The sequence below is a fragment of the Orcinus orca genome, chromosome 7 (genome assembly GCF_937001465.1).
Source record: "Orcinus orca chromosome 7, mOrcOrc1.1, whole genome shotgun sequence".
Lineage (NCBI taxonomy): Eukaryota > Metazoa > Chordata > Mammalia > Artiodactyla > Delphinidae > Orcinus > Orcinus orca.
Window position 1 is genome coordinate 60824066 of NC_064565.1, and position 25073 is coordinate 60849138.

The 25073-nt window shown below is 40.4% G+C and overlaps 1 protein-coding gene across 5 annotated transcripts in view; it reads left to right on the top strand.

Moving 5' to 3' along the window:
• The window catches only part of RAPGEF4 (Rap guanine nucleotide exchange factor 4), a 320536-nt gene that overhangs the window by 73039 nt on the left and 222424 nt on the right, over positions 1–25073 (top strand). For 4 of the 5 annotated variants that reach the window (XM_004267312.4, XM_004267313.4, XM_049712252.1 and 1 more), the window contains exon 4: positions 3062–3208. In XM_004267312.4, coding sequence (XP_004267360.1) covers positions 3062–3208 — 147 coding nt within the window. Of the gene's footprint in view, positions 1–3061; positions 3209–9421; positions 9745–25073 lie in introns of those variants that run through there. The other variant, XM_004267314.4, reaches the window with a different exon arrangement.

The window sequence follows — 25073 nt, forward strand, 5'->3', positions numbered from 1 at the left end:
CAGAAAATAAATGTCTGAATAGTCCCTGTCTAGTAAGTATTGAGACATGAGCAGATCTCTAGAGGATGTGTGAGTTTAAAGGAATAGTAGTGTTCCCTTCAGAAATGCGCACTTGCAGCTGCAGGCAAAGGCATGCATTTAAGCATCTCCACAGGGTTGCAGGCTTGGAACTCTGACCTGCAGGGATCTGGCGAGCTGGGAGTGTGCACTAAAATAAGAGTGCGTCGGCGACTCTGACTCACATTCCTGGGGCTCACGTTTATCCTGCCTTTCAACTTATTGATACATACTGAGCAACCATGTTGGTTCTGCCACCTGAGAGACCATTTAAATGTCAGTGTCTTTATTTGGTAATTATTTTCTACGCACATTGCAAGTTCCCCCATGGAACTCAAATGCAAACAAGGCCTCGCCCCTAGGGACCATAAAGGGAGTGATTCATCTTTAGGGTGAAGATGTTCTTCTTAGGACTTTCTTCTTCCCTGTGCCCAATTATCCCAGTTGCCCAATCCACACTTCCCAAATCCATTCAGATTTCTAAGTAAATTTGTCCTAAAAATACCGAGTCGGCTGAAAGTCAAGTTTGAAGTTGCAAGTAACGCTTCTTTCAGGTGAGGTTTTATAGTCCTACTTTCAAAACCATATCTTGTGTTTGTGATTCCCTGTCCTTACATTTGAGAGGATGGGGTCTGAAGGAGGAGAAGACAGGTCGGATCCCACACTCAGCTCTGGTGGGAGAGCGCGGGATACTGGGAGTGAGCCCAGGTGCTGGAGGGAATGACGGGGGCTGGTGTCCCTCTGCACAGAGGTCCTGACGCATGGAGCCACACTGAGGAGGGCACTTGGCAGCACTAACATGACTAAATGTTGTTACGTGTGAGCAGGCAGGTGTCATGTTAAACTCCCTAGGGGAAATCCAAGAATAATTTCAGTCTTTTGTCATCATTACCAGAGCTGCTCACCAGCAAGAAGATGGGCTCATGCGACTGACTTTCACAGGCTGTGTCTTTGTATACCTTCTGGTGACACATGGTGACAGGTGTCGGGGATAGGAGATGAGAGATGGAGAAGACAACTTATTCCGTAAAAGTCTACAGCAAGCTCACGAAAAACAGATCTGCATAGTTCTTGTGCGTTATACCTTGTAGCTAATCGTAGATAATTGAGCTACATGGATTGTGGCAGTAGTAATACATATGGTTCATCCCTGTCAGGTTTTAAAATAGAAATTTACGCTGGAAAGTATACATTAGGCTAAGAGGATTCTTTCTGAAGGGTCCAGATGATTAAAAAAAAAAAAATGAAGTAGGCTAGTGGATCTTTAAGCGAACCCGTAGTCTAAAGAATTTGTGAAAGTCTGATTTATCATAATCCATCTTGTGTTTTTACTAGAACCTGAAAATTACTCAGAAGTATCTGACGTGCTGGGTATTGATATTTCAGCCCTGGGGATATTTTTCTGACTGAGTTTGTTACCAGCTGCATTTCTGGAAAATTTATTAACAGGCCATTTTTATGTTTCCCCCTGATCTTTCATTCTCTTCTGAGATATTATTGATTTTATTTTCCTGAACACAATCTTAAATGGTAATATCTGTGCAGAAGCAACTTGCTATGGTTCAGGGAACTGGATTCTTATGGGCATATGTCTTAGTAATGTGATTACAAAGTCACTAACTTGATCTTAATAACATTTGCCTATTATCGGGTATTAGGTGCATGAAAGGAAAACTGTACTTTCTAACTCAGGATTACCCTTGTGTATCTCCCTTAGTTGATAGTACCTTTTGCAAAATTAACGTCCAGGTGATCTTGAGTGACTGCATTACTTGCAACTAGTTAGGATTAAATCCAAGTATCGTCGCCCATGTTGCATGCAGAAAGGAAATTACGTTTTTAGTACACCTTACACTTTGAAATCATCGATTCAGGACATTTTATCAGCTAGCCACACAGCACTTCACTGGGTGCTGCGTTTACTCTATTGTGGCTGAGGGGGGCAGCGTGATACAAGAAGCTGGGAATCTGTAGTCAGATAGTCACAATTGGAACCTGGCTGCATTACTTACTATCAGTGTGAACTCGGGCCTCGTGAATCCACCGTTCTGACCCTCAGTTTCCTCATCTCTTTAAGACAGACTGACATAACCGTATCCCCGTTCCGGTTTCTTATTTGAATATCGTTAACTGTACTCTCTCACTAAAAAAGCTGAGTTCATCTTCAAACGATTTCCCCCGTTTTCTTAGAGCGAGTAGTCTTATAAAAAGATAACCATGTCCGCAGAAAGACGTGCACAAGATTGCTAGCAGCCTTATTCATAATATCCCCAAACCAGAAACAACCCAAATGTCCACGAACAGGAGAATGGATAAGCACATTGGGGCATACCCTTGCAATGGAAAACTATTCGTCAGTGAAAGGAAAAAACTACTGATCCACGCAACAACATGGATGAATCTTACAGACGTTATGTCAAGCAAAAGAAGCCAGACGTCTTACAGACGTTATGTTAAGCAAAAGAAGCCAGACACCAAAGAGGGCATATTGTCTGATTCCTTTTACATGAAGTCCTAAAACTGGCAAAATTCCTTTACGGTGATAGAAATCAGAGCATCAGTTGCCTCTGAAAGGAGGGTCCTGACTGGAAAGGGGCATGAGGGAACTTTCAGGGGTGATGGAAATGTTGTCTTGCCTTGGGTGGTGATTACACGGTGTATATATTTGTCAAAACTTGTTGGACTGTGCAAGTGAATTGAGTGTTATATTGTATAGAAATGAGTTGACCCTTGAACAGGACGGGTTTGGACTGTGCGGGTTCACTCATGGCGGAGTTTTTTCCATAGTAAATACTACGGTACGACATGATCTGTGGCTGGTTGAATCTGCTGATGTGTAGGAACCACGATATACTCAGCTTTTCTACTGTGTGTGTGCAGGGCTGGGGGTTGGTACCCCTAACTCCCCCGCTGTTCAAGGGTCAACTATATACTTCAAAGAAAAGACAACTCATCCACTGGCAAAATGTTTGTTTTTCTAATGACCAGTTTTTTGGATTCTCAGGATGCAGTGACCATCTGCACTCTGGGGATTGGGACAGCCTTTGGAGAGTCCATTCTGGACAACACTCCCCGCCATGCGACAATTGTTACGAGGGAAAGCAGTGAACTTCTCCGCATCGAGCAGAAGGACTTCAAGGCACTATGGGAGGTGAGCCCCAAGGCTGCTTTGTCAATTAACGTGGTTGCAGAAAAGAAAGAGAGCTGCCACATGGATAATGGCATTAGAATCAAGCCTTAATGTGCTCTGTTCTGAGCCGGTGGATGGAATTTAATTTTCAAAACTTGTTTTTGAAATGAGTGAATGAAAAAGCCATTTTGACACAAGACGTCTTTCCTTTTTTTTTTTTTTAATGTAGTGCTTGCTCAATTTTCTGTGGTTTGACATACATTATAATTATTTCTTGAATGACCATAGAGTGTTTTATGTATAGAGTGTTTTTATGTATTTCCCCCCTCCTATTCCACAGATGTGTTCTTAACCAGGGAACAAAATACTTTGACATTTTCTTTGGCATTTTCAAAATCATCATTGACATGTTCCCTGGGAAAGTGGAATGGATGGGGTTAACATCTGCTTCATTTAAATGCTTTAAAGAATGATGTGCCCTGTAATAAGGTATGGGAAACGAGGGAAGGAAAGATGGCTGGTTACTTGCCAACTTCAAAATGCACGGATAGCACAGCCGTGGATGGAGGCAGCGGGTCCTGGCGGCTTGTGCATTTCCCGCTGCTTACCAGCGCCCTTTAGGGTACCACGCTCATTTACAAGAAGGACGGGGAAGAAATCATCTTACACGCAGTCATGGTAAATGGAGTGCTTAGAAAGGCCCTTGCGTCCTTTACGCTCATTCCTTTTCAGTTCTTCAAGCTTCTGATTTTTACCTGTGGCTGTTCCGTATCTTTGTCCTTGGCTCGGTACGTCCAAGCGTTAACCCATCGAGCTGGCAGGCTTCGCCACTTGTCCCAGTATGGCTGAGATTTTAAACCTGATCTAAAAAGAATTTTGTGTAATCAGATAGTTTCCTCCAGAGCCAAACAAATGACAGATGCGTTAAGGGAGCAAACCTGTAGGTGAGTGAGTGATGCTTTGCCTTGAAAGTCCTGCAAAGCCTTGGAAGGCCTTGGTGGTGAAACCTGTTACTTTTATTCTTGGCAGTAGTGAATAAATTGCAGGGTTACTTGTTGGAAATGTTCCTCTTAGAAAATATTAAAGAGCTCCAACTGCTCTGTAAAGTTCAGAGACAAAAGCGAGTTTTAGGAAGGTAGAGCTAAAGTAGGTTTGCATGAGGTGTGTGCGGAGAGGTTTTCTGTCAATTAAAAGGGACCAAACTTGAGGCAAATAAGCCGCTTTTTGGATCTTTCATTTGAAAGGTGAGCTGAAAACTCTTTTCCAAAAAGAAAATTCGGAAGACTGGGTTAAGAACAAAAATGACTCCAGATGTGATGTATGTCATCATGACTGCTTTTGTCTGTGATGACTTATTCAAGTTGCTGGCAGAGGATGGTTTGTGGCAATATTTAAAAATTTACTTTAATTAGGAGGCCTCAGTGCTGTGAAGAAAGTTCCTGAGAAGTTGCTACCTGTGAACATTTTAAAACATTTATTTTAAAAAATTTCGGGACTTCCCTGGCTGTCCAGTGGTTAAGACTCTGTGCTTCCACTGCAGGGGGCATGGGTTCGATCCCTGGTCAGGGAACTAAGATCCCGCATGCCGTGTGGCATGGCCAAAAAAACAATTTACTTAAGAAATTTTCAGACGTTCAGAAAATCAGAAAGGATAATACAATGAACGACTTATACACTCTCACCTAGTTCAGCAGTTGTTAACATATAGCCATATTTGCTTCATCTGATTTTGCTGAACCACTTTAATGTAAATGACAGGCATCACGACATTTCATCCTATATATTAGCATATTTCTCCAAAAAATCAGAATATCCTGCTACATACCCATAATACCATTATTTCACCTACCAAACTAAAGATAATATACTAATGTCATCTATATCCAGTCCACAGTTCAAATTTCCCCATAAATATCCAGAAATAAATACATTTATTCCATAAGTATTTTTATATCTGTTTTATTCCAAACCAGACTCAAATAAAGAACCATGTGTTAACATTTGATTGTTATGTCTAAGTCAGTCTCCCCACCCCCCCGCCCCGCCCTCTCTCTCTGTCTCTCTTTCTCTATGACACTGACTTGTTAAAAAGGCCAGGTCAGTTTCTCCCAAATTCAAGGTTTGTCTGATCATTTTCTCATGGTATCTTTTTTTGTACCCCTACCCCAGGGTTTCCTGTAAACGGAAGTTAGAGCTAAATGTTTGATTAGGTCAAGCCAAACACTTTTGGCAAGAAGTCAAAGGTGATACTGAGTACGTTAGGTTGCTCTTAATGTCTGGATGCCTCACTATAAGTGATGCATTGGTTTGATTTGTTTGATCCCTTGGTTGGATTGTATCTGAGTTATATTTTAGGGCTGTTTTTCACAGAGATTTCCCTTAGAGGAAAATTAGTAAATGGGGCTATTGATGTTGAAGGTGGTCCTTGGCACCCCAAACCTTGCCACATGATTTTGTAGCTCCATGGGTCCAACCCCTCATCTGTACCTTGCCACATGATTTTGTAGCTCCATGGGTCCAACCCCTCATCTGTAACCTCAGAGCATGATTCTGGTCTTCCCTGTGAGCTGAAAAGGATGGAGAGAGTTTTTAGACCTCTTATTTTACAGCTTGGGGTTTGGAACCTCATAGTGAGCAAGAGATTAGTAAGATATTTCATTTTTATTTACCCGTTCATGCAAGCGAGCACAGAGTACAAATAAGATGCTCCGTGAACGTTTTAACTGGCTAAAGTGAGAATGCAGGGAACTCCGTTATCCAGCAACCTGTGTGAATCAGAACTTTATTAATAGGCACACCTGTGCATATACGGTACATGATGAGCCTAAGAAATTGTGGAATTCTAAATTACCTTTCGAGCAAAGAAAATTGACTTATGTTTATTCCACTGTTCATTTATTCAGCAAATACTTAGTGAGAATCTCCTGTGTGTCAGGTCTGGCTATAGCAGTGAAGAAGATTGACAGGGCGCCTGCTCTCTGGGCCAGGGCTTCTGTTCTACTTGGAGGAGAGAGAAAATAGACTAGCAAGTCAATAATATTATTTCAGAGTATAATATATCATTATCATTAAGTAAATTCTATTTCTATTCTTTGAATATAGGTGATCCATTGATGGCATATGTAACACTAATCTGTTAGCAAAATATTGGATAACCAGAACACCTATTTCTTGATTATGTCAGATAACAGAGTCTATAATTCAGCCATTCATCACACCGGTACGTAATATCTGTAAGCAACGTTAAAACCCAAGCTCATGCTGTCAGCTGAAATTTAACTTAGATCTGGTAGCCAGATATCAAAAGGGAAGGATGACATAGCTTCAGGATTCAGGAAGAAGCCTCACTGAACCATGAAATGGCAGAAAGAAGGCAGCAGAAAGCTAAGCTGGGTCCTGCCTCTCCCATCAGCACGGTAAGGAGCTCACTGTTAGGCCATAGTTCCCACACGGTAGAAATAAGATCATCTGAATCATGGGTCTAAATTTGCATGTTCATCTCATTTGCCTGCTTACTTCTGAGGAATGTCATGGTGGGCCCATGGTGTGGCAAGCACTCTCAGATTGAGGTTTCCCTCCTTATCTATGCCTTTGATGTCACTTAAAGTGGTTGACAAGGACCAGGAATCTGAGTTCCTTCTAACCAGGAAAATGATGGTGTGTAATCACTACCAGGTAGCACAGTCTACAAGTAGCTCTTTAGTAGGCGGAGCGAATAGGCTATTTTAAATCTTACACCTGAGACTTTAATGGCAACAGAGAGCTAGGTAACCCTGCTTCCTTTCCTGACCAAAGGCAAGTTTCCTCAGCTCTCCGCAGATACACACCCAGAGAACTACACCTGAGATTTTGAAATCCTATTCAATTTCATCCCCAGTCCTCTTGCTTTATGTTGTCTCTTATGTTGTAAGTCAAATTGGTAGCACCCAGAGTATTCTTTAAAATTATTGTCATAAATGTGACCAGAGGCATTATTTCAGTCGTCTATATAAATATATCAAAAATAAATAAATATTCCCCAAGATGTAACTGAGGAAGCAGCTTGATGCTTTTCTTTGTACCCTGTATCTTTCCTAATGAAAACTTTCTCTCCTCTTTCCTTTCCATGTTTCAGTTGCCAATTTATGATCATATTTGAGGGAGCTGGGATCTCCATCTCAAAGTCAGGTCATATTTTCTTAGCTTAAGTGAATTACAGTACATTTATTCAGAGTTGGTCAATAATGCTTCCCTCCTTTCATGCCTCTTTGATATTAGAACTTAATAAAAAATATTAACTAGGGTATAAAACATCTCACTTTTCAATAGCATCTCAGGAGGGAGAGTGAGTGAGAGAGGAGAAAGTTATTGAATTTCATTCAGAAAAAATTAAAAGTCTTGGAGTACCATTTTTAGTTCTTGAGAATTGTAATTTAAACTCTTTGACCCTAGTGGCATTGCATACCCTCAGTAAGGAAGTTAAATGGCAAAGTAGTTAAGTGTGGGCTTGGGAGTTTTAAGCTGTGATAATCTTGGATCAAGTGTTAATGAGTATCTATGGTTGCTGGTGGCTCTTGGAATAAATAAATACTGATTTACTGTCCAATTCCATGAATTTCTTCTCAGCAAATATAGTCTAATGTTTCCAGTGGTTAGAACAACGACAAGGAGTGTTTTTTGTTTGCTCCCTGACTTTCTGTCTAACATCGTGGATGAAGATGCTTTTAGATTTGCAGCATGTCTTGTCATCTTTACATGGAATATGCCAAGTACATGGACTTGTATGAGGAGATGAGTCCAGTGTGTTCAGAGAAGTAGATTGGAAAGTCACTCTCCACCAAACTCATAAAAGACACCACTGAGAGGTCCTTGCACTAGTGATCTGCTACCTGTGTTCCAATTGCACGAACGTCATTCTGGCCAAAAACTTTCCTTCACTGTGGGCTATGTTTGAGCATGTGCCAAATAATACACACTTGTGAATGAATTATTTGAAATTTAAAGACAACAATGAAACTAGAGTCTTTAGAAATAAAAGCAATTATTTTAAATTTGTAGACTGACCCATGCCACAATAAAAGTGGTTTCTTAGCTGTAATAGTTACCCAGAAGCTCTTGTGATTTTATTCTAACCAGGACATACAATATCACAGAGAACCGTTGCTCGGATGTAATGATTGATCCCATAGAGTTTATTCCCCAAATGTGTCTGTGGCCTCAATAAATATTGTTGACCAAAAAATTTTTTTATGCTTTCTGGGATATAAACTGGTAAGAATAAGAAATATGTGCACGTTTCTGCCTTAGGAAAAGAATACAATTTGTAAACAAGAATATTTCTAAGAGTAGTGAATATTGTCAAAGAAATCTTTTTACATCTGTCTCTATTCCCTAATTTTCGGTGTTTTATTTCTAGATTCTACCAGATACATTGGCAGTTGTTGGACTGAAAAGCTTTGTAGCTATTTCTGTTTACTGCCTCTTTTGGACTATGCAGGGAGAAAAAGCCCTTTTCCATTAATAATCTTTCGAGCCACTATGAGAATAGGAATTATTGAAATTACAGCAGCTTGGTCTTTGCTGATGAACTTTAAAAACCATATTGGAGTAATATACCTCTCAGAGGCATCTGCGCCTGCTTGAATAGATTGGGTGTTCCTGTCTGTCTTGGGCTGTCAGAAAAATTAAAGCCCAGTGCTTCAAACATACTATCTTCGAACATAAAAATCTCAGAAGCCCTTCGGGTGGGTTTTAATACTTTAGTTAGCATGCAGACAGTTTCAGGTTGTTTCACTTTTGCATGAATGCTAGGCTTTCAAGGTAGACCGGTATTTCAAGTAACTGTTTAGTGGCCCTGGGTATTGAGGTTGGACTGCATGACCCATCCTCAGATGGGCAGCCCCTGGCCTGCCTGTTAATGTTACAGGGGCCCACCCCCTCATCTGAGGCTTAACTGGAACCTAAAAGCCAAGGGACCTGCTTTCTCCCAAGTCAGAGGCCTGTACTTAACTTTTGGCGACTTCGGAGCTTGTACCGTAGGGTTACTTCCCAGGCCAGAAATTTGCATCAAAGGGCTAAGAAAAATACATCCAAAAATAAACATGAAAGCCAAGACTTCATGCCAGGAACTCCAGCCACACACATCCTGTTGGCTGGTTCTCTTGCCTCTCTCCTCACTGTTCTGCTTCTTTTAAACCGAGCCGGAAGCCTGCTCCGGTGACTCGGACCTCACGTCTGCCCCAGGGTCTCACTCCTCTGTCCTCAGGCTTTTCCATGGGATGCTGAAACGATTCAAATCCAGAAAGGAAGGGAGTGAAGTTACTAGGAGATAAGTAAAGTTAAAAATAATATATGTATATATAGGAAGTCTTTTCCTATCGCCTTTGGCGGCCTGAGCTTTCCTGAAGAACCACCAGCCCCGGTTTTCTGTCTGGACTGAGATCCTCTTAACAGTAATAGATACTAACAGGAAATAATCAGCGATGAAGGTGCATTTTGCCGTCCAAATAAAGCACAGCTCTTCACTGGATGTCTGAGAACGCTGAGAAAAAGAAAAAGAAGGACGTATGCCCTACCAGGTCAGAATGGGTCTTTTTCTGTTCTTTAGTGGGGAGATATTATATGTCACCATTGGCAGTTTAGTTCTAGGAATTATACTCTAAAACATCTCTGGCTTTTGTAAGTATGTTCCACCAGACCTAAATATGTACCACGGCACTGACATAATTTGATTTCATCTTTATTTATGGGGTGGGGGGGGAAGGGGTGGCTCATCTTTTTCTGATTGTGAAGGATATGTTTGTTTAGCCTGATGATCTTAAATGTTTCTAGGAGATAAAGATACTTGTTCATAAGTAGACAGAGTTACATTTATCACATTAATATTAAATGTATGTATTTATCTGGTGAATGGCATCTATTAAAAATGAATTTGGGGCAAGGAAGCAGATTGAGAGTGATGGTATTTCACCCTCTGGATGCCCTGGTAGGCACCTTGCCTGCAGCTCTCAGACTCTATGAAGTCCTTAGTGTTTATGGCAATTCTGTTACAGTATTGATGACTTGAAGTCCGGCCAGCTCCAAAAGCTGTGATCTCACTGTTTCTCAGAAGATGATCAGGGGGTCTGAACAGATCAAGGCTTGGCTGGCAGGTGCCAGGAATGCCCAGATGTTGCGGGTGGGCTTGCTGGCAAGGTGCTGGTATTGCTTCTGAGCTGGTATTCCTTCGGGTGTTCATTTCGGGAGTGTGCAGTGGTCCCTCACACCTTTTAGGAGTCGCTGTTGGTGGAGGTTTTGAAATCCTTCCCCTGGTTGTGCATTTACCTGCACGCTGTTGACACCTCCCCCCCACCCTCTCCCCGCACTCTAATCTCGCAGTGGCCCTCTTCACTCTCTCAGCTCACCTGCTAGGCTGCATGCCTGCTAAAGCGCTGTTCGACTCAATGTTAATCGATCCCACTTTGAACATTTCATCTCTAGAAGCTTCTGTCGTATTCGACAAACATAGTTGGCTCCCACCACGGGGAGGCGCACAAGGCACCGCATCTGTCTTCCTGGTTTACGATCTAGTGGAGAAAACAGACAAGCATAAACACAGATCACCCTGATATCAGACAAACTGAAAAGTCCCATAAGATAAGACACAGGGTGCTGAAGGACATATGGCGGAGGGCAGGGAGAGATTCATTTCCACCCAGGCTATCATTTCATCCAGAGACAAAGAGATCTGGTGAATTCTTGTGTGGCTAACAAGGCTGTTTTTCAGCCTCCCACAAGGATTGGGGTCAGTTAACCAAATTACAGTGTTTGAGACAGGCTTGTCGCAAGGGACTGACCACACAGAAGAGGCAGGGCTTCCTCACTTGTGCTGTGCTGCCTGCTGCCTTCTCCTCCTGTCCTGCACCCCGGGCGGGCTTGGTTAGGGGTCTGCCTGCCCTCTGAGGGTGTCATGTGTTGTATTTCCAAATGCCTGGCTTTGTGTTTTGTTTATTGTTCAGTCATCATCTGGAGAAATCTGTTCTGAGGTTTAACGGGTCCCCAGGGCAAAGGCAGTTCTAGTTGGGAAAACTTTTAAGAATTTGAGACTTTCAGAAGGAACACGTGGTATGCGCTGGGGATATCGTTAAGCTCTTTATGTGTCAGGAGCCCTCTGGTCATGGGACTTTCCTCCTCTCATCAGGCCAAATTCCACTCCTGTGTAGTCTACAGGCCACTGCAGAGAGGTTAGGGCACAGTCACTGGGGCAGGGTGTCTGACACCGAGGAAGGAGCAGCAGGAAATCCTGTCCCAAAGTCGGCAGCTCCGAATTCCTGCAGTCTTGCCCTGGGGTTGATCTCACTGACCTCAATGTTTTGAGCTGTCTAACTCAAACCAATAAATGCAAGACAGACCTTCTGAAGGCTATTGATGTGGTCGAGTGTTCTGGCCTGAAATTCTGATCTATTCCTGGTTTAACCCAACTTTGCTGAATGCCCTTTTGGAAAGCTCTCCAGCTTCCTAGGCCACCTGTCTGTAAAATAAATGTACCTTTACTGAAATCCTGCCTTGCTGACAGCAGTGGTTCAAGTTAATGTTGAATGTTAGGTGCCTTATGAGCTGAAAACTTTAGTGCCTCGTCCTTGCCTTTCGGTTTGCAACTTCAAGAAACCAGAGCCACAAATTATGTGAATGAAAAGGATAAAGTATAGGCAAAAGTTCATATTGTATCAAAATACATTATTTGAAAGGCAAGAAAAACGTTTTTTTATCTTTCATTTATAATTGTAATTCCTAAAACTAGTTCCACGTTAGAATGACCTGGGGAGTTATTAGAAAATTCCCGTGCGTGGGCCCTCTCCAGACCAGTGAAACCAGAGTCTCTCGAAGGTGGGGCCTGGGCATCATAGCTTCTTAAAGCTCCCCAGATGAGTCTGCCGAGAACCCCTGTCCTCCAGCTCCAGGCTCTGGTATCCACTCTGCCGCTCTGCACTGGCTGCTTCTGCATGTACCTGGTTGGCATCTTCGCCCAGTGCTAAGGCTCTACGATGGAATAATATGTTGGTTCCTTCCTAGTCTTTGTAAAATTTTCCGAGTGTAATTATTCCTTCCCTCATACAGACATTCTGCTTCCAAACTGGGGTTTCTGCCAGATGTAAGTGATAATGGCCATCAGTACTTCAGAGACAAGAGTGAGGGGCATTGATTTGAAGCTTTGTGATTAGAGGTGACCTCTGTGGTCTGCTTATTAAAAGTGTGAGAATAAGGTGCAAAATCACCCCCAAATTCCAGTCCTACAAGCACGCATTCTCTTAGTTGTGAGAACAATGGTGTCATTATACATCACGTAATTCCTGGAAAATTCCACTGTGCCCTTGTGAGAGATAAGAGTGAAAAAGGCAAGTAATATCTTACTGTTATTATGAAGAGAGTTTTGAACTCATGGACTCGCTGAGAATGTCTAGATCTACCTCATCCCTGGACTATACTTTGAGAATCACTTCTTTAAGATAAATTCCCAGAAAAAGTTTTCCCATGAAAACTTTTATGGCTCTTGATAAATATGACCAAATTTATTTTCGGTGACTTTTATCCTGCCATCCAGAGTATTTGAGCATGCCTGTTACATCCAGCCTTGGTTAGCATGACCATTTTATATACATTTATATATATGTGTGTGTATATATACTTATATATGTTTATATGTTTATTTTCTATCATATTGTTATCATGTTTGTTTGATTACTGCTGGGATGGTAGGGATTTTCTTAAGTATTTCTTTTTTTTGAACATCTTTATTGGAGTATAATTGCTTTACAATGGTGTGTTAGTTTCTGCTTTATAACAAAGTGAATCAGTTATACATATACATATGTTCCCATATCTCTTCCCTCTTGCGTCTCCCACCCTCCCTATCCCACCCCTCTAGGTGGTCACAAAGCACCGAGCTGATCTCCCTGTGCTATGCGGCTGCTTCCCACTAGCTATCTATTTTATGTTTGGTAGTGTATATATGTCCATGCCACTCTCTCACTTCGTCCCAGCTTACCCTTCCCCCTCCCCATATCCTCAAGTCCATTCTCTAGTAGGTCTGTGTCTTTATTCCCATCTTACCCCGAGGTTCTTCATGACCTTTTTTTTTTTTCTTAGATTCCATATATATGTGTTAGCATACGGTATTTGTTTCTCTCTTTCTGACTTACTTCACTCTGTATGACAGACTCTAGGTCTATCCATCTCATTACAAATAGCTCAATTTTGTTTCTTTTTATGGCTGAGTAATATTCCATTGTATATATGTGCCACATCTTCTTTATCCATTCATCCCATGATGGACACTTAGGTTGCTTCCATGTCCTGGCTATTGTAAATAGAGCTGCAATGAACATTTTGGTACATAACTCTTTTTGAATTATGGTTTTCTCAGGGTATATGCCCAGTAGTGAAATTGCTGTGTCGTAAGGTAGTTCTATTTGGAGTTTTTTAAGGAACCTCCATACTGCTCTCCATAGTGGCTGTATCAATTTACATTCCCACCAGCAGTGCAAGAGTGTTCCCTTTTCTCCACACCCTCTCCAGCATTTATTGTTTGTAGATTTTTTGATGATGGCCATTCTGACTGGTCTGAGATGATATCTCATTGTAGTTTTGATTTGCATTTCACTAATGATTAATGATGTTGAGCATTCTTTCATGTGTTTGTTGGCAATCTGTATATCTTCTTTGGAGAAATGTCTATTTAGGTCATCTGCCCATTTTTGGATTGGGTTGTTTGTTTTTTTGTTATTGAGCTGCATGAGCTGCTTGTAAATTTTGGAGATTAATCCTTTGTCAGTTGCTTCATTTGAAAATATTTTCTCCCATTCTAAGGGTTGTCTTTTGGTCTTCTTTATGGTTTCCTTTGCTGTGCAAAAGCTTTTAAGTTTCATTATGTCCCATTTGTTTATTTTTGTTTTTATTTCCATTTCTGTAGGAGGTGGGTCAAAATGGATCTTGCTGTGATTTATGTCATAGAGTGTTCTGCCTGTTTTCTTCTAACAGTTTGATAGTTTCTGGCCTTTTATTTAGATCTTTAATCCATTTTGAGCTTATTTTTATGTATGGTGTTAGGGAGTGTTCTAATCTCATACTTTTACATGTACCTGTCCAGTTTTCCCAGCACCACTTATTGAAGAGGCTGTCTTTTCTCCACTGATATATTCTTGCCTCCTTTATCAAAGATAAGGTGACCATATGTGCGTGGGTTTATCTCTGGGCCTTCTATCCTGTTCCATTGATCTATAGTTCTGTTTTTGTGCCAGTACCATACTGTCTTGATTACTGTAGCTTTGTAGTATAGTCTGAAGTCAGGGTGCCTGATTCCTCCAGCTCCATTTTTCATTCTCAAGATTGCTTTGGCTATTCGGGGTCTTTTGTGTTTCCATACAAATTATGAAATTTTTTGTTCTCGTTGTGTGAAAAATGCCAGTGGTAGTTTGATAGGGATTTCATTGAATCTGTAGATTGCTTTGGGTAGTAGAGTCATTTTCACAATGTTGATTCTTCCAATCCAAGAACATGGTATATCTCTCCATCTATTTGTATCATCTTTAATTTCTTTCATCACTATCTTACAATTTTCTGCATACAGGTCTTTTGTCTCCTTAGGTAGATTTATCCCTAGATATTTTATTCTTTTTGTTGCAGTGGTTAATGGGAGTGTTTTCTTAATTTCATTTTCAGATTTTTCATCATTAGTGTATAGGAATGCCAGAGATCTCTGTGCATTAATTTTGTATCCTGCTACTTTACCAAATTCATTGATTAGCTCTAGTAGTTTTCTGGTAGCATCTTTGGGATTCTCTGTGTATAGTATGTCATCTGCAAACAGTGACAGCTTTACTTCTTCTTTTCCAATTTGGATTCCTTTTATTTCCTTTTCTCCTCTGATTGCTGTGGCAAAAACCTCCAAAACTATGTTGAATAAGAGTGGTGAGAGTGGGCAACCTTGTCTTGTTCCTGATCTTAGTGGAAATGATTTCAGTTTTTCACCATTGAGGACAATGTTGGCTGTGGGTTTGTCATATATGGCCTTTCATATGTTGAGGAAAGTTCCCTCTATGCCTACTTTCTGCAGGGTTTTTATCAGAAATGGGTGTTGAATTTTGTCGAAATCTTTCTCTGCATCTATTGAAATGATCATATGGTTTTTCTCCTTCAATTTGTAAATATGGTGTATCACATTGATTGATTTGTGTATATTGAAGAATCCTTGCATTCCTGGAATAAACCCAACTTGATCATGGTGTATGATCCTTTTAATGTGCTGTTGGATTCTGTTTGCTAGTATTTTGTTGAGGATTTTTGCATCTATGTTCATCAGTGATATTGGCCTGTAGTTTTCTTCCTTTGTGACATCCTTGTCTGGTTTTGCTATCAGGGTGATGGTGGCCTCGTAGAATGAGTTTGGGAGTGTTCCTCCCTCTGCTATATTTTGGAAGAGTTTGAGAAGGATAGGTGTTAGCTCTTCTCTAAATGTTTGATAGAATTCTTCTGTGCAGCCATCTGGTCCTGGGCTTTTGTTTGTTGGATGATTTTTAATCACAGTCTCAATTTCAGTGCTTGTGATTGGTCTGTTCATATTTTCTATTTCTTCCTGATTCAGTCTTGGCAGGTTGTGCATTTCTAAGAATTTGTCCATTTCTTCCAGGTTGTCCATTTTATTGGCATAGAGTTGCTTGTAGTAATCTCTCATGATCTTTTGTATTTCTGTAGTGTCAGTTGTTACTTCTCCTTTTTCATTTCTAATTCTATTGATTTGAGTCTTCTCCCTTTTTTCTTGATGAGTTTTGCTAATGGTTTATCAATTTTATCTTCTCAAAGATCCAACTTTTAGTTTTATTGATCTTTGCTATCATTTCCTTCATTTCTTTTTCATTTATTTCTGATCTGATCTTTATGATTTCTTTCCTTCTGCTAACTTTGGGGTTTTTTTGTTCTTCTTTCTCTAATTGCTTTAGGTGCAAGGTTAGGTGGTTTATTTGAGATGTTTCCTGTTTTTTAAGGTAGGATTGTATTGCTATAAACTTCCCTCTTAGAACTGCTTTTGCCGCATCCCATAGGTTTTGGGTCGTCGTGTCTCCATTGTCATTTGTTTCTAGGTATTTTTTGATTTCCTCTTTGATTTCTTCAGTGATCACTTCGTTATTAAGTAGTGTATTGTTTAGCCTCCATGTGTTTGTATTTTTTACAGATCTTTTCCTGTAATTGATATCTAGTGTCATAGCGTTGTGGTCGGAAAAGATACTTGATACAATTTCAATTTTCTTAAATTTACTAAGGCTCGATTTGTCATCCAAGATATCTATCCTGGAGCATGTTCTATTAACAATTGAGAAAAATGTGTATTCTGTTGTTTTTGGATGGAATGTCCTATAAATGTCGATTAAGTCCGTCTTGTGTAATGTATCATTTAAAGGTTGTGTTTCCTTATTTATTTTCATTTTGGATGATCTGTCCATTGGTGAAAGTGGGGTGTTAAAGTCCCCTACTATTATTGTGTTACTGTTGATTTCCCCTTTTATGGCTGTTAGTATTTGCCTTATGTATTGAGGTGCTCCTGTGTTGGGTGCATAAATATTTACAATTATTATATCTTCTTCTTGGATGGATCCCTTCATCATTATGTAGTGTCCTTCTTTGTCTCTTGTAATAGTCTTTATTTTAAAGTCTATTTTGTCTGATATGAGAATTGCTACTGCAGCTTTCTTTTGGTTTCCATTTGCATGGAATATCTTCTTCCATCCCATCACTTTCAGTCTGTTTGTTTCCTTAGGTCTGAAGTGGGTCTCTTGTAGACAGCATATATATGGGTCTTGTTTTTGTATCCATTCAGTCAGTCTGTGTCTTTTGGTGGGAGCATTTAATCCGTTTACATTTAAGGTAATTATCGATATGTATGTTCCTATTCCCATTTTCTTAATTGTCTTTGGGTTGTTATTGTAGGTCTTTTCCTTCTCTTGTGTTTCTTGCCTAGAGAAGTTCCTTTAGCATTTGTTGTAAAGCCTTAAATATTTCTTTACTGATTATACTTTCTCTTTCAGAACATGTTACTCATACATACATTGGCATTTACTTACCAATTTATGTGAATGCTTTATGCTTTATTTGATCAAGACATTAACCTTTTTTTGTAATTCCTGCAAATATTCTTGTCTTGGTCTGTTTTCATTTTTCATAATATTTAATGTACATAAATTCTAAATCCATTAAATCTACCATAATTTTCCATAATTACCAAAGGTTTCATCAAACATAGCAGATAGCATATTAAACAAGGTGCTCATTAGTAAATGAAAATTAATAAGTTAAAATCCTTACATGAATTCCTGGTAATAATAATTGTAAGCATGTTCATAATCATCCTAGTGAGTCCTGGTTTTGTTAATAAACTTTTAGGGATGTTTTAGCACAGTTGACAGTTAATTCCTTCAAATTCTCTTTCTTGCTTTCTGCTTGTTGCTTTATATTTTCTTCTTCCTCATCCTGGCCCCTTCTCCAGACTTCTTTTAGGTCTGAAATGTCAAACTTGTCTTTTCTCCCCTCTGACTATTTATTCAAACTTTCAAACACTCAGAAAAATTGAAACAATTTTTTCTCTCTCTCCATATATATATTTACATTTCTCTGTGTGTATATATAGACATGAATACATATGCTCATATATGTTTGTTTTGCTAAACCATTTGAAAACATGTTATTGATACCATGATACTTTACTCTTCAGTACTTCAGTTTAACTTTGTTCCCCTGCTCCTTCTTGTGCTAGCCAGTCTCCCTTTACAACCAACTGTTTATTTATCTCTTCCTTTCCAATCCCATCCCGCCACCGCTGGTGTCTCGCCTCAAGTTCAGCCAAAGTAAGGGAGGCAGTGCAGTGTTTAAAGGCCATGGACTGGAATTGGCTAGATCATGACAGTCCTGGCTTTGCTTCCCACCAGCTCTGTGTCCTCAGGCACGTTACACAGTCTCCCTGAACCTCCTTCCTCATTTGTCAAAAGGGGGGTACAGTAATCCTATCACATATGGCTGGAAGAAATGATATGATGTCATCAATCTCTTAGCTCCAAAGAAGCATCCAGTAAATGCCTTGAGAGGCAGTGAAGGATGGACACACAGACAGAGCAGGAGTTCAGACACACACGCCTGCTCACACACCTGGTGCTGCTCTCACTGCTGCCCGGGGGAAAGTGTAAACTATCTATCGTGGCATTCGAAGTTCTCTAAATGTGTCCCTATATCCTTTCCCAGCCATATTGCCTCTACTAATTTATACACATACTTTTATCAGCGTAAATCATGTCAGCAGGCGTATGTGGGGCATCCACTAAATGCCCGCGGCTGCTCTAGGCACCGGGACACAGACCTGAACAGAGTGTGACCCTCAAGGAGCTCACAGTCTAATAAGAGAAATATATGAAAGTAAATCTTACCATATGAATAGACATGAGCTACAGCAGAGGTGCACGCAGGGGCTGGAGGTAGGAGGAGGACAGAGTATCTGCCAGGGAGAGTCAGAGGGTTTCCAGAGAAAACCTCCTCTATGCGTTGTCATCATGAGGCTGATAGGAGTGTGACTGACAGAAAGATGCCAGCTGGACGCAGGTTAAAGGATACAGGTGCTGCAGACAAAACACGTTTGTGTTCTGAGGGGACACGGAGAGGTCATAGCAGCCTTCTCACTGCGAGGGTTAGCTTCTCTCATCCTCAAGTTCTTCATGGAGACAGGAGCCCACTGGAGCCTCCTGGCCTTTCTTGAGAACAGAACAGGGATGTTTTCATTTTTAATCGAAGCCTGGTTGATTTACAACATTGTGTTAATTTCTGCTGTACAGCAAAGTGATTCAGTTTTACATATCTACATTCTGTTTCATATTCTTTTCCATTTTGGTTTATCACAGGGTATTGAATATAGTTCCCTGCGCTATACAGCAGGACCTTGTTGTTTATCCAACCTATATATATAATAGTTTGCATCTGCTAATCCCAAACTCCCAACCCATCCCTCCTCCACTCTTCCTCCCCCTTGGCAGCCACAAGTCTGTTCTCTACGTCTGTGAGTCTGTTTCATAGATAAGTTCATTTGTGTCATATTTTAGATTCCACATACAACTGATATCATATGGCATTTGTCTTTCTCTTTTTGACTTACTTCACGTAGTATGATCTCTAGGTCCATCCATGTTGCTGCAAATGGCATTACTCTTCCTTGTGGCTGAGTAGTATTCCACTGTATACATGTACCACATCTTCTTTATCCATTCATCTGTCGATGGACATCTAGGTTGTTTCCATGTCTCGGCTATTGTGAATAGTGCTGTGAACATGGGGGTGCATGTCAGAACAGGGTTTTTATCTCCTTCTTCCCCTCCCTGAAGCCCTCCTTCAGTTTTTCCAGAGACTAGCTTTGTACCCGTTTGCTCCCTGGAGCAAAACCACATAACAAGCCCAGAAGTGTTAACTAAGAGCCTGAAGGTCACATCCTCAGTGAAACAGCCCCTAGCAGACCCCAGCTTCAGGTCTGCTAACTATTACTCCCACCCTGCCTCCCAGTCTCTTTGCTGTGTGTTCCCTTTGCTTCCAGTCATCTCTGTTCCCCACCTGTACCATGATCCAGCCCAGACGTTGTCTCCTTTCTCACGTCTCCCAGACCACCTTCTCTAGATCAGGTGAATAACATCAGGAAAGAAGGACGGCAGCCCGTTCACCTAGGTGTTACCTGTTGGCAGTTCATTTTCTGAATCAGATCTGCCTGCGAATGGAAGGCTGGGAGGAGGCCGAGTTTCCTCCTGAGGAGTTGAGGATCCAGATGATCAGAAAGAAAAGGACTCTGAGAAAGACAGGTTGAGATCGGATCAGAAAGGCCAACATCTGGGATTGCTCAAGTTAAAGGAAAAGGAAGGCCCAGAACGCTGCCATTCTTCAAACAGACCAAGAAACCTGGAAGCTGAGAGCCGCTGGGGCTGAGAGAGCCCTGAGCAAGAGGCCACATGTTGCTTCCAGACTGACGCAGAGGAAGCTAAGGACTGGTCTGGGCATGCTGAGGGGTCCGCTTGGCTTCTGCTGTGTTTGGAGGCCTGCAGGGCTTCCTCAGTTGGGGCTTTCACTGGGGGCTCTGCTGACCCTGATGCAGCATGAGTTCCTAGTGACCATCAAGCCTGGGTCCTTGAGTCACAGGAGGTGTTGATGAAGATAATCAATAAACAATCAATAATAAGAATAGAAAAGAGTTTTATCTGAGCCAAACTGAGAACTAGCCCAGAAGCCAGCTTCCCAGGTTACTCTGAGAAGCCGCTCCGGAGAACCAGGGTTTTCAGCACAGTTTCATATCTTGTCAGAACAAAGAACCTTGAACAAGTCAGGGATACGTTTCTTCCAGGTTTCAAAAACAAACAAACCAGACTAGCACATATACAGCGAGTCAGTGTGGCCTTGGCACCTGGGAAGGGAGTCTTATCACTGAAGGAGAACCAGCAATGGCGTCCCAGGAAGGGAGGCGTTTAATCTTTATTTTTAATATGGACATTCTTCTCTTCTGGTCAATGCACCTTTTTCTTTAATAATTAAAGCAGATGTACAATGTATGTGTGATAGGCCTCACACAGGCTGTGTTAGTTAGCATAAAATTCAAGTTACCTCGTGTAGAAGCCAGAGTGACTTCCCTATATCTCAATATGTGAAAATTTCCTTTATCAAAGGCATAGAATGTTCCACTGAGTCTCTCATCTGTGTTCCCCTGGGACTTGGGGGACTCTTCTCCAGTCTCAGGTAAGAGGCAGGTGGGCCCTCTAGAGCATCATGTTTGAGGCATCCATGACATCTGTGTAAAGGCCAGATCTGATCGAAAAACGTCGTGCTCATTTGTATTTTACATTTACATTTAGTCTCAAGAATATAGCTTAGGTATCCTGAATTCAGTTATCGGGAATTTGGGCATAAAAAGAGCTTTCCGTTTGCTTAGGAAAAAATTAGAGTGAGACCCAAATGTTCGTGTTTTGCCCTGAAGTAATAGAAGAACTTATTTAGTCCATTGACACATAGGTCTGTGTGTAGAGTGTCAGGAAAGAGGAACTGTCCAGAGCAGGTGCTTCTACTCCGGGATTTGTGATCCCTGGGAGTTCATGGAGTAGCTACTGAGAAACCTGCAACCTCTGATATTTCTCTGTGTGTGTATTTTTCTGAAAAGAAGGTCCATACTTTCATCCTAATCCAAAAGGGGTGTGTTTTTCCAGGGAGATTAAGGACCATTTTCCATAGAATCAAAAGGATCCAGACCAGATGATATAGCATGTTCCTCCTTTATGTGGGAGAATACGAACATTTACACTTAATTTCATGCATCTTTACAGAACTTGTGATGGTGGGAATGGAGATGGAAAAATAAATTTCATTGTGGTTCTCAGGCTTTGCCACTGGTATCCAGAAACGCTTTGTAGTGAAAAAGAAATAGGAAAAGAATGCCAAGTTTTAGGCTCAAAACAGAAATGCTTTACTTTGAGATTTTCTACCAAAGCCTGTTTTAAAATAGGTATTTCTCATTTATGGATCCATCACCCCTCTAAATAGAGCACATATGAATATGTTGTATTTAGTTCCAAAATGATTGAACTTTAATAATTTTTCATGGAAGTGTGGTTTGTGTTCTTTGTTGCATACCTCCTCCCCAAACCATCCACATTTAATAATGACCATAAAACTAATGAACAACTTCAGACAATGGTACTTTTATTTATTTTTCTTTTCCTCATTCTTTTTTTTTTTTAATTGGGGTATAGTTGATTTACTGTGTTGTTAGTTTCAGGCGCACAGCAAAGTGAATCAGTTATACATATATCCACTGTTTTTTAGATTCTTTTCCCATATAGGCCATTACAGAGTATTGAGTAGAGTTCCCTGTGCTATACAGTAGGTCCGTAGTAGTTATCTATCTTATATATAGTAGTGTGCATATGTCAATCCCAATTTATCCCTTCCCCCACCCCCGTTATCCCCTGGTAACCATAGGTTTGTTTTCTGCATCTGTGACTCTACTTCTGTTTTATAAATAAGTTCATTTGTACCCTTTCTTTTTAGATTCCACATGTAAGTGATATCACATGATATTTGTCTTTCTATGTCTGACTTACTTCACTTATTATGACAATCTCTAGGTCCATCAATGTTGCTGCAAATGGCATTATTTTGTTCTTTTTTATGGCTGAGTAATATTCCATTGTATATATGTACCACATCTTCTTTATCCATTCCTCTGTTGATGGGCATTTAGGTTGCTTCCATGTCCTGGCTATTGTAAATAGTGCCGCAGTGAACATTGGGGTGCATGTATCTTTTGGAATTATGTTTTTTCTGGATATATGCCTAGGAGTGGGATTGCTGGCTCATATGGTAGTTCTATTTTTAGTTTTTTAAGGAACCTCCTTACTGTTCTCCATAGTGACCATACCAATTTACATTCCCATCAACAGTGCAGGAGGGTTACCTTTTCTCCACACCCTCTCCAGCGTTTATTGTTTGTAGATTTTTTGATTATGGCCATTCTGACCTGTGTGAGGTGATACTTCATTGTAGTTTTGATTTACATTTCTCTGATAATTAGTGCTGAGCATCTCTTCATGTGCTTTTTGGCCATCTGTAGTCTTCTTTGGAGATATGTCTATTTAGATTTTCTGCCCATTTTTGGATTGGGTTTTTTGTTTTTTGATATTGAGCTGCATGAGCTGTTTGTATATTTTGGAGACTAATCCCTTGTCAGTTGCTTCATTTGCAAATATCTTCTCCCGTTCTGAGGGTCAGACAGTGGTACTTTTTGCTTGTTTTCTTTTTTGGCGGTACGCGGGCCCCTCACTGTTGTGGCCTCTCCCATTGCGGAGCACAGGCTCCGGACGCACAGGCTCAGCGGCCATGGCTCAGGGGCCCAGCCGCTCCGCGGCATGTGGGATCTTCCCGAACCGGGGCACGAACCCATGTCCCCTGCATCGGCAGGCGGACTCTCAACCACTGCGCCACCAGGGAAGCCCCAGACAGTGGTACTTTTAAAAATTAGCTATAGCATGGCCCATTATGCAAAGCAAAAACTGTCTTATTTTGTTATTTTAGAGAAATTTAATTTATTGAGACTAGGTGATGCATGCATTTGGTAAAAAGAAAAAAAAATTCTAAAATTAGGATAGGGTATATATAATAAAAAGTATATTTTTCTTCCACCCCTGCCCCCAACCACAGCTCTCTTCTCCAGTAGCAACCCCCTGTTTGGGGGCATCTTCTGTAGAATATTTTATGCAGAGTATTCTCTTTGATTGGTTATTGGGCAAGACTTCCAAAGCTGATATTTGACTCTTCTTCTCAAGCCCTTAAGAAAGAAAGAAAAACAAGTTTTTAAATTTCTATATGTATCAAGATATTTTGAATAGCAGTCTTTACACAAATTGACCGTAAAGTACCTCCCAGGGTTTCAGTTTACTTTCTCCTTTTGCTTTACTATTTCACTACATTCTAACGACTTGAACCTCCTATGGCATTGTCTTCTCTTTTAAATTTGAGAACATTATTGCAAAATGCAACTATGGTTCAGATAGAAAATTTTAACCAAGCATGTCTTTGTGGTATAATTGTAATTTTTAGGTATTAAGAAATGATAAGTTTGTTGAAAATTCAAACTAATATACATGCTTAGTAATGTTAAAAGTATAAGAAGTATAAAAATACTTCTTTCAATTTGAATAGAGATGTTTAGTTATTATGACTACGGGATACCACACTGATATCATGCTAGTAAATAAAACATGGGAAATTCTTTTGGCATTAATTTTATAAGCAGTTATTTCTGTAAATAACCTCTATCCTCTGCATTTCCTGAGTTGATGTATATGTACCAGTGGAGGCAAGTGTCCCTTGTGGTGTAGATGACCTTGCATCTGTGGCCCTTGAGAGGATAAATATTTATGTTGACAGTGCAGCTGTCATGAATTGAGTTCATAAAATTGGGTTTGGGTTTTTTAATCTGACATATTATTCTTGCTTAATTTCATTGTGCTGACGATGGTCCCAGTGCTATAAATCAGGGAGTGTTTTGCCCACAAAAGAAGAGTAGGAATAATATGAAATATGGCCTTTGTTTTTATTAAAAGTGTTTATTCATTCGGGTACCTGTTTTTTTATCAGCTGCTAGTTCCCTGGATCTTATTTTTTTTAATGGATCTATGATGATTTGAATGTGAAACAACTGAGGGGTATTGTTAAAAAAAAAACAACCTATTTTTAAATATATAAATAAAGTAGGACACACGTATGCAAATTCAAACAGTACAGTCAAGGCCGACTACATAAGTTTTAGGGCCCAGTGCAAAATAAAAATGTAAGGTTCCTTTCCCCAGAGGGAAAAAAATGTCATTAATGGTGCTAAAATATAAAAGCTTTTTTCTTTCTTCTTCTTTCTCTATCTGAACTCATCATGTTTCTTATTTGCTATTTAATGTTGTTCTAAGTAAAGAAAAATTAAAAATTATTAGCACAGGTTTACTCTTTATCTTTCTGTGGTGCAATGTCATTTAACTTGTATGTGGAATCACTGAAATTACATAATTTGTATTTCCTAGCTTGTACACGCATATGTGTTTCATTTTTTACCAGAAGAGTAGAAACCGCGCACAAAACTGATTCAGCTGTTTTTATTTCTTTAGTTCTTGGTGCACACACCTACCCACACTCTCCCTCTTCAGCTTACAGATGAGTAAGGAAAGACTTAAAGGGAAGAGGACTGTGGGTTGCCCTAGCTTTCCTTTCTCTTCATACTTATTTTCAGCGTGATTGGCTAATACAGGGAAGTAACGTGAATAAGAAAGGATATGATAGTGTTCCTTTGTCAGTGCCACTGCATTCTTAACTGTGTTTAGAG